The following is a 12,779-nucleotide window of genomic DNA, read 5'->3' as shown; positions in this document are numbered from 1 at the left end:
TGTTTAATCAATGACAACACTTATTGATAGAAGTGTGATTATTCACTATAAGAACAATGACAGTTTCTGGATTTTAGTTTATTAATAACTGTGCAGCTATTCCCGCTCTGGAAACATTCTTTATAAATCTGTAAAGGCACAGTGAAAACACTCAAATCAATTCCAAGAAATAGGGACATGTTCTCATTTTTAATTGGCAGATAGTTCAAATTTTCTACTCAATAGTGTGATAAAGATGCTTTCCAAACTGTTTCCATCTAGAATGTGTCTTGCACTAAGTATTAGTATTTTCCTGTTTTTCAAAAACTCTGAATAAATATGGTCAAGTGGACATGACAATTTTTCTTTATGGGTCATGCCATAGCTGGAATTAGAAAGCAAATAAATCATGCCTTGAAGAGAAAATACTACTATGCAGATTCAGTAACAGACACATCTTAAGTACTGAAATCTCCACAAAAAGTATATTTCTGTGTATGTGTCAGTAGAAATTACTTTTTTTTTTTTCATTTAGTTGTGGTATCAGTTAAAATATTTGCAAGTTTTCCGGTCCTGTGGGACCTCAAAGTTTTAAACATCCAATAAGAATTCTTATGAATGAGAGTAACTTGTAGAAAACCCCATCCAAAAAGACTGACAGAGTATGTGGGGTTTTTTAGTATCAGGCTGATTTGATAATAGTGTCCTCAAAATACTTTGTTTTACCTTAATACAGGGGACACTTAATTTGGAGGGATTTTCTTCAGTTTTTCACTGAATTGAAAACATCAGTTCTGATTTTCAGTACTTTAAGTAGCATAATACATTTTATTTGTAACTAGTACTTCAAAAGAACACCTGGAATAAATCCTTCAAAAGAAGGATGTTTACTGTTGGTGAAATGTTGAACACGGGAGCATAATGATTCTCACATCTCTCTTTAACTGATTTATTTCAGTATTTATGTTCAAATTCTAGACTTTCAGATTGACAGTTTGTTCAAGGAATCTGTAGCTTCATATTCCTTCTCTCTAAAATAAGTTATTAATCTGTACATTGTTACGTGAAAAGTGAATAGCAAAAGAAGCTTTCAAAACTATTTTCCTATTTGATGTCAAAATGTTACTGTTGGTTCTTTCCAATTTGCTAGGAGTTGTTTATATATATAAATTGAACATTTTCATCCCCAGAAGATCTAAGTCTCTTATAACAGGACTTATAATGGAAGTGTTGACAGAACCTTAATTTTAATGCATTGGCTAAGATGTTTTCATGAGAGGTTTTTTTTCCTGAAACCTTAGAAAGTGATTATTTTTAGTAAAATATTTCCATATGTATACCTTACCAATATTCATTCTAGAAAAAATACACTTTCTATATGGAATTATGCATGGTCACTGATTGAATACTAGCCTGCAATTCAAGTTATGTATTCTGTCGGATCAGAAACCACAAGGATACCCAGAGCAGAGCTGGTGTGGTTAAGGAATGGAAATGCTGCAGGGCACAGCTTGAGTTACAGCCTTGGTATTCCGTTCTGTCATGTGAACATTTAGGAAGTGACATCGATTTGACACTTTTTAACTGTTACTTAGAAGAAAGAGGGAAAAATAAAGTGTTTAGAAGACCTTCAGGGAGGCCAAAAAACATGGTGCAACATGAAAACAGTTGTTAGTACTTAAAACATTTAATTGAGATGCTCAGCTTTGATCTGTATATCCTTTACCATAGCTCAATGTTTCCTTTTTTTGCCTTTTTAATTTTAAGAGCACCTGTTGAGTTAGATTTAATTTTGAATTCCCTTCTGGAATCTTCCCTACTGGGAAGTGGTGAAGTCTTCCAAATAATCTTTGCTTACACTTGCTTTTTATTGTTCAGAAGGCTCTTCCCACAAAGAGCAGACCCCCTTTTTACATGTTTATCATGTTGCTGCTTACTGTTTTCTTTGCTACATTGTTTGTGGAAATCGAAAAGTTGTTTACAGAATTTACTACCCATCCTTATGCAGGTGTGAAATGGAAGTGTACAGTTAAAACTCTTCTAATCTGACAATACGATTCTGGTCCCACTAAAATCAGTGGGAACTTTGCCATTGTCAAATGGTGCATGTATTCAGAGTTTTCACTTTATCACTTGCATTTATAATGTAGTAGTAGGGCTACTCTGTGTCTGCAGGCATTCTGGCTGAATACTATTTTGGATGTTTTTGTATTCTCCCATTTCCACAACCCTTTTGTCCCTTTATAAACAATGAAGAGAGTCAGGTTCCTCCAAATGATAATTTAGTACTTAGGTTTTAATTCCTGCTCTGAATTACCAATGGGAGAACTGTGTCTTATTTGAAAGAGTTGTTTAACCACTTATATTTGGTATGAAAATTGATGAAATGAATACAGAGGAACACTTCCCTTTTCTTGGTATGACTTTATCATTTTTTTGCCGTGTAGAATCTCCTGGACTTTTTTTCCTGCAAAACCAAAAAATAAAACTGTGCACAGTCAACCTTACAGAAAAAAAGATGGAATTTAAGAGTTGCAATGAGGAACAGCAATGACTAATCATTTGGGTTTAAAACTTCCCCTGCTTATAATAGTGGTGCATAATTCAGTGATTTCTGATCAGAAGTGACAATTAGTGCTTCCTTTAATTGTAGGTTGGTTGTACAAGCTGCTGATAAAGGAAACCCCAGATTCTCTGCTACAAGTATTGTGAAGATACAAGTGTTAGATATTAATGACAATGCTCCAGTTGTCCAACCACTAGGTAAAGTGGAGGTCCCAGAAAGTAAGTGTGAAAGTACAGCTAAATTTTGTTAAGGCTAGGAATTGTCAGATGATGATAGTGCTTTTGGTGATTTGTGTAATCAAACAACTGTAGTAAAAATTATAGTGGATATTATTAAAACTGAAATATCAAAGCAAATTGTGATCTGCTTTTCTTCTCAGAGGCATTATTTTTAATCCTTAGACATTGTGTTTAAGAATAGCTTGGAACAAAACCATAGGCAATTCAGAAAGAGAGAAAAAAATCTGCAGAAATACAACTTTAATCTGTTCATTTTGGACTCCAGTATCGTATCCTTCATATGTCTTCAATTTTTGCTCTTCTCCAATAAAAATGTTTGGTGTTAAAACCAGCATTGCTAGAAATGACACATTTTGAACTTCATTGTGATGAAAAAAATGCTTTCTATGAATTTGAATGAAGTGTTAAAGTGCTCTATAGCTTGATCCAGTTGATGATCATGAAGAGAAGGACCCAGGACCTCCTGAGTTCTAATCCCAGCATACATCTTGTGTGTCGTGTGACATTAGCTCAACATCTGCACACTCTGAGTCCTAAACTTGTAATTTTCAAATACAGGCATCATGTGAATGCATTAAGATACACGGCAGAAAATTTATAAACAGCAGTATTCCTGTTAAGAGAAGATATCAAGTCTGTATTTTCTGATATGTTTTAGTCTTTCCTAAATTTCTCTCCCACCGGTAGTGACAAGTACAGAATTCATAGATGCACAGCAGCTCTTAACTACCAGTTACTTAATTAGGTTTTTTGTATTCCATTTAAGACCACTTGCTTTAGGAAATGGCACAGCATTGTTGAGGCTTCGTGCCCCAGGCATGCAAATGAGAAATGGTTTAGCTCCTGTTAGTTCCAGGCTTTGTAAAATGATCACTAAAAGGTTCAGTCTGCAGTCTCTGGTACTGTCTGTTTGGCCCATGACAAAAGCTGTCTGTATCCAGTTTCTCAATCTCATGGGATTATACCTTGATCTCTTAATATTTTTGTGCCATGTAGGTCTGTCTGAAGCCCTTGTTTTTCTCTAGTGGCCTTCTCCTTTGGAACAGCTTCAGAATTGCATTTGCTGGTCCTACCCAGATCAGGGGTCTCTGCCTCAGTTAAATATTCTTGTGGCATTGTTCAGTAAATTCACATCACCTAAATGCTTGTGGAAAACCATGTAAGTTCCTGTTACTGGTGAAGAAACTGTTATGACTACACTGGATCTGGGAAAGTCTAAAGAAAACCCAAATTAAAATTGGGATACGGCACATACCTTTGAAGAAATCCACTATTTTTCCCATAGCTTTTCTGGATATTGCGATTATTGTAAAGCACAAGGTTTAAATATATCAAAAGCTATATGGAAAGATCACAAATATCCAAGATCCAATATTACAAAATAGGCAAAATCTTTAGAAATGTAACACTATCTTTTAACTCTGACTTATTCTCAAAATTATTGTTTCAGATGCCCTGCCTGGTTTTATAGTGACTCGAGTGTCAGCAAGTGATGCAGACTCCAGACCAGCACTTCAGTTTGGTTTTATTTCTGATAATAGTCCTGGAATGAAATTTGCCATCGATCAATACAGTGGTGTAATCTTGGTGGTGGAACCATTAGATTTTGAAGAAACTGCTGTATATACACTGCATATCATAGTTTCAGACTCTGTGCATCAAACAGCAGCAGAACTCACCATTCTTGTCTTGGACATCAATGATAACCCTCCGGTGTTTACTCAAGACTTTTATCAGGTGGGAACAAGGCAAATGGACAAGCAGCACGTGGCATCTTTCCGTAATGATGACAAATAGTAGGAGTGCTTGTTTATATTTGTCTTGAGCACTTAGAAAGAAAGGTCTCTGCGAACTATTATTGAGGAGAAACAGAGCAGACCTCTTCTAGGAAACCCCAGCCCCTTCCTAAGAATTCTGCTGAAAGGGCTGAGGAAACTATTCCGTTTCAATATTTGTGGTTTCTGTCTCCTCTGTGTGTAAATACTAGTGTGGGCAAATAAAGATGGGCAAACCAAAGTCTTCTCTGTTGTGTCCAGTGACAGTTCAGGAGGCAGTGGGCACAAATGGACATACAAGAAATTCTGTGTAAACATCAGGAAACATGTTCTTTTTAAAAAAACCTGTAACATTGACTAAGTATTGGCACAGGTTGTCCAGAGAGGTTGTGGAATCTGTGTCTCTGGAGATGTTCAAAACTCAGCAGTATGCAGGCATGGGCACCCTGTTTTAGGTGACCCTACCCCAATCAAGGATTGCACAAGGTAACCTCCCTGGAGGTGCCCAACAGCCCCAGCCATTCTGCAATTCTGTGAACTGAGCTGTTTGATTTGGTGCTTTTTGTGTGTGGTAGATATTCCCAGAGCCAAAAATATGAGGCACCACAGAAGACTTGGACTTAATAATGCTTCATTTATAAGTCTCAGACAGTTTTAGTAAAGAAAGAAGTCTAAACATTTGGCTTAGTAAAGAATTTCAACCTCTGAGCATGTGCAGGCACAGGAGTTTAGTCACTTAGATGCCTCTGGGACAAACTGTAGGCACCTGTGAAACTTTTGGGTGCCTGAGTTGACAGAATTTGTGTAAATTTTCCACTTAAAATCTTAACTTTACATTCTGGAAAAAACGTACTATTAATACTCAAGTGGTTTTTAGATCTTAGTTTTCCTCAACCCTCGTATGTGTCTGATTTTGGAGAGTAGTTTAGGCAAGTATTTGATTGTGCAAATGCTAGGAACTTTTTTTGTAGATTGGAGTAGACATTATAGGGAGCATTATTAATTGATGCAAAACAGCATAGCTTTATTTGCTATTTTAATGTAAACAGCTGAGCTTCTCCTTCCACAATCCTGATGTGTTGATGTGTTGCTTGGCAAGTAAGATACACTGCTGCTTTTTGGTTGATGATATGTATAATTCCCTATTCATCATCCTGTATTTTTACGCTTTTATTGTCCATTCAAGTGTTTTCATATTTATGTTCCTGATATGTAGTTTAATATATGTATGTGATTATTATATACATATAATCTCTCTGTTTAAATTATTTCAACTAACACTTCAAGTTATGATAGAGGTGGCTGCTATATCATACTGTTCATTTGAAGTTGGATTTATAAGGTGGAAGGAAATTTTGGTCACTAAAGTGCTGTATCTGGACTTGAAACAATGAAAATTCTTAAAAAGGGAATGGACTTTCTTGGTTTCCTAGAAGAAAAAAAATGGAGTATTTTGAAAAGCTAAATTCTAGGAATAGTCCAGTGGTGATTAAGTGCCCTAGTGTTGGAATTTTCAGGGTGTATATGTTGGCTTTTTTAGTGGTCAGTCTTACACTGCAGAGACTGCAGACTGTATTCCATGTATGGAAATGAAGGGGTTTTTGAAAGCAAGGGGAAAAGCCTTTAGTTGCAGTCCATAAGTGATTCTTGAAAAAAGTGATTCATTTATTCTCTGAAGCTGCTGTCATAATGAACTAGATGGATTTTACTACTGTTTAAAACTTACTATGAATTCTGGCCATATTCAAGGCATAGTTTTCAATATCTCAACTCTCTCTGGTTTTGTCCCAGAAGAAAATGGGTGGGTAGAACTTTTTCCAAAGCTGGGAACTGTGTGGGTTTTTCTAATAAGATCAAATAAAGGCAAATGTATTTTTTAATGTCTAAAATCTTTTATAAAGCTCTATTTTTGCTTTGTATGTCAGGTGAACTTGCCAGAGTTCATTTCTATGGATGCCACTATTCTGACACTCTCTGCCATGGATAGGGATTCTGAACGTAATGGAATGATTTCCTACCAAATCCTCTCTTCCTCTGAGGGATTTTCCATTGATCATAAGAATGGTGAGTCTGTAAGCATGGTTTATTATTTCAGCTATTTAAGTATAAATCGAAGAGTCCTGTTGCTTTCTCATGTGTTGCCAGTGATTACTTGAGTTCTGGAAATTTGTCGTGGCCAAATTCCATCATGTGTTTTTGCTAAATCTGCCGTTATCAGTGGGGAACTGATTGTATCAAAGACTGGAGTTCTCAGTTTGTCACTGAAATGTGCATATTTTTTCTGGTCTAAGTGTAGTATGTGTATTTGATACTGCACCACTGAGGGGAGGTCTTGCCTTCACAGCATCAGCTATGACCTCTTAGAATCATGGAATAGTTTGGACGTGATCTTCAATGGTCATCTAGTCCAACCCCCTGCAGTGAGCAGGTACATCTTCAAATAGGTCAGGTTGTTCAGTGTCCTGTCCAACCTGACCTTGAATGTTTCTGGGGATGGGGCATCCACCAGCTTTCTGGGCAATGTGTTCCAGTGTTTCACCACCCTCACTGAAAAAAAGAATTCTCATATCTGCTCTGAATTTACCCTCTTTCGATTGAAATCCATTACCCCTTGTCCTATCACAAAAAGCCTTACTAAAATGTCTGTCCCCATCCTTATAAACCTCCTTTAGGGCCACAGTAAGGTCTCCCTGGAGTCTTCTCTGGGCTGAATTATCTCAGCCTTTTCTCATAGGAGAGGAGCTCCAGCCCTCTGATTGTTTTTATGGCCCTCCTCTGGATTTGCTCCAACAGGTTCATGTGTTTTCTTTGCTGAGAACTCCAGAGCTGGATGCAGCACTCCAGGTGGGCTCTAAGAGCAGAGGGAGTGAATAACATCCCTCTCCCTGCTGCCCACACCATTTTTGGTGCAGCCCAGGATACAACTGGCTTTCTGGGCTGTAAGTGCACATTGATGGGTCATGTCCGGTTTTTCATCTACTGGTACCCCCAAGTCCTTCTGCACAGGGCTGCTCTCAATCCCTTCCTCCCTCAGCCTGTATTGATATCAAAGGTTGCCCTGACTCCTGTGCAGGACCTTGTACTCAGCTTTGTTAAACTTCATGAGGTTCCCATGGGCCCACTTCTTGAGCTTGTACAGGTCCTCCTGGATGGCATCCCATCCCTCAGGCATGTCAACTGCAGCACTGAGCTTGGTGTCATCTGCAAACCTGCACTCTATCCCACTATGTCACTGATGAAGGTATTAAACAGTACTGGTCCCAGTATAGACCCCGAGGGTCGCCACTTGTCACTGATGTCTATGCAGACATTGACCCACTACTCTCCAGATGTGAGAGAGTTATTTTGTTGTGTACAGCCATTACAGCTGAGTCATTTTCAAATATGACTCTTTAGAATCAGCTCTTGGAATCACATTTACTTGCCTGGGAAGTGTGGGCTTTTGTTAATTCTGTTTTATTTTCAGGTACAGTGTTCACCACGGAAGCAGTCACACAGCTGAAAAATATTTCCATTTTTCATCTCCTGATAGAAGCCACAGATGGTGGCAGTCCCCCTCTGAGTGCAGTTACCTCCATGGAGGTGCATGTAGAAGATGTAAATGACTGTGCCCCTCGCTTCACAAAGGTTCTGTACAATCTCAGTGTGAGCGAGGATGCCTCAGTTGGAGAAAGTATCCTCCTGTTCTCAGCCATCGACTGTGACTGGACATGTGAAAACACCTATGTCGAATACTCTATTATTGCTGGCAATGCTGAGAATTTATTCTCCATAGAAACAAGTGTCATGGGGTCGGAAACATCCTACAAACTTGTTGGCAGTCTTGTTTTGAGCAGTGCTCTTGACAGGGAAAGAGCTTCTTCTCACCAGTTGGTCCTCCTTGCCTCTGATCATGGAACACCCTCCTTGAATTCAACTGCTACAGTACTAATAACTGTGCTGGATGTTAATGATAATCCTCCAGTATTTAGCAGCCCAGAGTACCATGTTCATGTCAAAGAAAGCATCCCTATAGGCAGTCACATCACTGAGGTTTCAGCAAAAGACTGTGATGCCGGCACTAATGCAGAGATCACTTATGTTATCATCTCTGGAAATGACAGAGGGCATTTTTGCTTGGATGGTAGAACAGGATCTGTGAATTTGACGAAAACACTGGATTATGAGGATACCATGAAATTCACTTTGATTATCCAAGCCACAGATGGAGGAAATTATATTAAAAATATGGCTTTTGCTGTTGTTCTTGTTAGCATCCTAGATGACAATGATTATGCCCCACTTTTTTTGTTTCCCAGTCTGAGCTGCATTGTCAGTGAAAATCTGCCTACCTTTTCTTTTGTGTGTGCTGTTTGTGCACTGGATTTTGACAAAGGCTCCTATGGACACCTTACCTACTCCATTCACTCTTCATGTTTGGCTCATCGTGAAGCTCCTAGAGACCATGACATGTTCTTTATTGATCCTTTAACAGGAGATATTCATACAAAGAAAATGTTTGATTATGAAAGTCAAAATAGGTACTGTCTAATAATCCAAGCAAAAGACAAAGGTGACTCACTGGCTACCACTACAGTTCAGGTAGATATTGAGGGGAGAGATGAATTTGACCCAGTGTTTACACAAGAACATTATTTCTTTAATCTCCCCAAGAAGAACGAAGCAGGCCAGTTGATTGGCAGAGTAACAGCATCTGACAGTGATGGTGGACTGGATGGAGTTGTTCATTACTCCCTTCTAAAACCTTCTCCGTTCTTTTCTGTGAATCAAACCAGTGGTAATATTTATTTGACTCAGACTGTTCACAGAAAGAAAAATGGCATCAAAAGGAATGATGATACTCTGGAATTGTTGGTAAGAGCTCATAGCCCCAAAATTGAGTCGAGGTTCACAGTATGCACCGTTTTTGTAAATGTTTCCAGTTCTCCTGAGAGTGATCCCACACTGTCAGCACACAGCCTGACAGTGAGTGTTTCTACCTCACTGACGGTGTTCCTGCTGCTTGCTGTCAGTCTTATCACACTTACCCTGAGACTTAAACAGAAAAATTTGATGAATGCTTGTGTGAAAAAAGAAGCAGTATCCTCCTCAGCTACTGATGTGAATTCAGTAAGAGAAGATGAGGACTGCCAGAAAATCCAAAGTACTGAGAGCAGTATGCTTCCCATGGGCACTATAGCAAAATGGCTGAGCCTAGCAGGAATCGGAGAGGGGAAGGATGACAATGTCTCCTGCAGGCATTCAGACTCCAGTGGCCACGGTTCTGCTGAAGGAGAGACTGCAGAGGACGAGGAAATCAAAAGGATCTATGAGTATCCTTGCAGAAAAAGCATTAGCTCAGCACTGAGCGAGCATGGCTCACAGATGCCAGATTCGGGGATCCCAAGAGAGCCTGATCAGTTCTCCTGTCAGTCTGGAGAAACGGATGTCACGGCTACCATGCAAAGCATGGAGAACATGCAGACCATTAAAAGAGAAAGCAGAGAAGAAGCCTGTGACACAGCCTATGCACACAAAATTTTGTCTCAAACAGTTGCAAAAATTGGAATAAAAGAGAAAGGCATAATGACAGACCTCACAAGAGAATATGTCCTGATGTCAGATAGGCAAGACTCTGGGTATGATTTGCTTGCAACTGTTGACACCTCTGATGAGGATCTTGGAGGCAGTTATAACTGGGATTATGTGCTCAGCTGCGAACCCAGATTTCAACCTCTTGCCTCAGTGTTTAATGATATTGCAGAACTGAAAGATGAAAATTTTCACATTCACAACTTCTCTAAGGATAAGAAATCTCTTGTTTTCCCTCCTCCCTTGATAACATCAGTAGCCCAGCCTGGCATAAGGACAGTGCCACCAAGAATGCCAAATATAACATCAGGGCAAGCTTTTAATAAATGCCCTTATCCTCCCCTTATCCATAATCATGGATACCCTCCACCAACCATGACCCCCAGATTTTCTCCTACTCTCTCTTTACTTACTATGCAGACACCTTCTGTTTCTCCAGTAGTGTCTGATGGGAAAATGATAGGAACATGTCTTATTGATCCAAGCTATGAACTTGCAACAGAGGAAGAAATTCAGGTCTAGGTTATTAACTGACAGTATTTTATGGTAAAAAGTATGGATTAAAATGTGTTTTGCCATTTATTAACAGCAAAATATGCCTCTCAGAGCTGTATCACCAGTATTCTTTCTGTTCTCATGAGCCTAAAAAGTTAAAATATAAAATAGCCACAAACTTGGTAACTATACCTCTTCTTCTTCCCAGAAACCACTGTGAGAGCATGAGGCTTCTCTTCCAGCTCACAACTGTGGTTTCCTATGTAAAACATACAGCCAAGTGCCTGATAACCAATTCGACCAATTTTACCATTTTTCTTATAAAATACATTAATAACAAATAAAATTGAAGTAATTCTTTATTGTGGAAAAAATTCTTTAGCATACTGGTGGGTTCTGACTGATTCTGTGGTGGCATTAGTGGAGGGTACTGGAGTTAGTACAGCAGGTTTGGGGGTGGGCGAAGGATAAAACAAGGATTCCTTCTGAGCTCTTTCTCTAGTGTTTACCCAGCTTTCCCACATCTCAGCCTCTGGGTCCCAGCAATCTGTTGGGCCTGGTGTGGATTCATCATCTGCAATGGCTCTGCAGTGGGCTTTCTTAGCTACTCTTTGTGCTGTGGAACCCACTCAGCAGTTTCTGTGCACCTTTTGTTTATCTTCTGGTTTAAAGGCAGCAGGTCACAATAATCTGAATAATGGATCACCTTTGGAAAACAGAATAACCAGTGGTAAGATAAAAGCAACCATCTTCTCTCTTACTGGATCTCAAGTAGATATCTATTGTCTTTTTGTCCTATTACAGAGGTTGCCCTGGTGCTCAGGCAGCTCTAAGAACAGACAGTGTTACAGTTCTGAAGGTCTTGTATGCCTCCACCCTGGTCATTGGTTCTGTGCTGGACCAAAGGTCTCTGCAAGACCAGATATCTGGCCTTGTTTGTTGTATGTATCATACACATGGCATTTTGTGTATGTGTGTATATCCAGACACATACACGTGCTGTATATGCTTGTATATTGTATATTGATCAATAAAATACACAGAAGATACATCTAGAGTAACTCTGTTTCTTCTTCAAAGTATGTTTAAAAGTCCTTTGCATCACATGTATTAAAACTGGGCTGTAGGGAAGTGTCTATTTGGTGCATGGGAATCTGCTACAAGTTGGATGTGTACGGAGGTATGTATTGTACAGGTCATAACAGGTGGGGGGAAGGCACACAGTGTGGTTAGGCTGAGTGATTTTGTGGGATCAGTATCACGTGTGCAGTGGCTGCTTTTCCTCAGTCATGCATGTCAAGGTTTGCAGCCTGTGGGCTCGTAACCTGTCTTTGAGTAAGATCTTGTTTCTGAGGCTACACCAACACTGTACACCCTGCACATGCAACAGGATCCATACTGCTATGCAAGAGTGCTTCTTTTAAAGCTGGCATTTGTTCTTTGTACTGCCATGGAGTCAGAAATGAGACGTAGCTTAGGAATTCATTGGGACAGACAAATTTTACTAAGAAAGAAGATGGGATGTTAAGTTTTGTAGTCAGACAAAAAACTGTGCCAGGGAGAAGAAAGCAAAAAAGAGGAGTCGTTCCCAGTTCATATCTGAACACAGAGATTCAGTTTAAGGACATTATTTCAGAAAGAATGTTGTTCTCTGCCTGTTAGCATTATGTTATATATAGCCTTTTTGGTTTTGACTTATATGTCTTTAGTTATAAAGTAATTTCTGATACAGTGAAAGGTGTTCTTTGGGTGTTCACTTCTGTGCAGTTATCAGGAGGCACCCAGGCTAACCTTCTCTATGAAGTCAACTTTGCTAATTTGATTTTGGCTTCAGATGGTCATGGACAAGTGGCAGCTATTGCTCAGGTGAGCAGTGAGCATGTGCCATGCTTAGACGGGTCACCTTTCCAACATGGGATCAGTGGAAGAATGAATACTTTACACAGACTCTTTCATCCCTCACGTTGATAGATATGAAGCAGGTAACTAGGCCTTCATTTTGTGTATAGAGTCTAGGCTAATGGATGAGTCGTTTTTTCTTCGTTAATATGGCTCTTGCAAATGTTCTAATGCTATTAGCATTAGAAATCATTCAAAAGCATCAGTAGTCATATTTAGGACAATATTTGGACCTCACCGTGCTAATGGGTACCC

The 12,779-nt window shown here is 39.2% G+C and overlaps 1 protein-coding gene across 1 annotated transcript in view; it reads left to right on the top strand.

The window, feature by feature from the left end:
• The window catches only part of DCHS2 (dachsous cadherin-related 2), a 62,129-nt gene extending 50,455 nt beyond the window's left edge, over positions 1-11,674 (top strand). Inside the window, exons 16-19 of the mRNA XM_048305108.1 lie at positions 2,633-2,763; positions 4,235-4,521; positions 6,485-6,623; positions 8,026-11,674. Coding sequence (XP_048161065.1) covers positions 2,633-2,763; positions 4,235-4,521; positions 6,485-6,623; positions 8,026-10,652 — 3,184 coding nt within the window. The 3' untranslated portion in view covers positions 10,653-11,674. The remainder of the gene's footprint in view (positions 1-2,632; positions 2,764-4,234; positions 4,522-6,484; positions 6,624-8,025) is intronic.
• Positions 11,675-12,779: the final 1,105 nt, after the last annotated feature.

The sequence above is a fragment of the Corvus hawaiiensis genome, chromosome 5 (assembly GCF_020740725.1).
Source record: "Corvus hawaiiensis isolate bCorHaw1 chromosome 5, bCorHaw1.pri.cur, whole genome shotgun sequence".
NCBI classification, from domain to species: Eukaryota; Metazoa; Chordata; class Aves; order Passeriformes; family Corvidae; genus Corvus; species Corvus hawaiiensis.
This window is presented reverse-complemented; position numbering and strand designations above follow the sequence as displayed.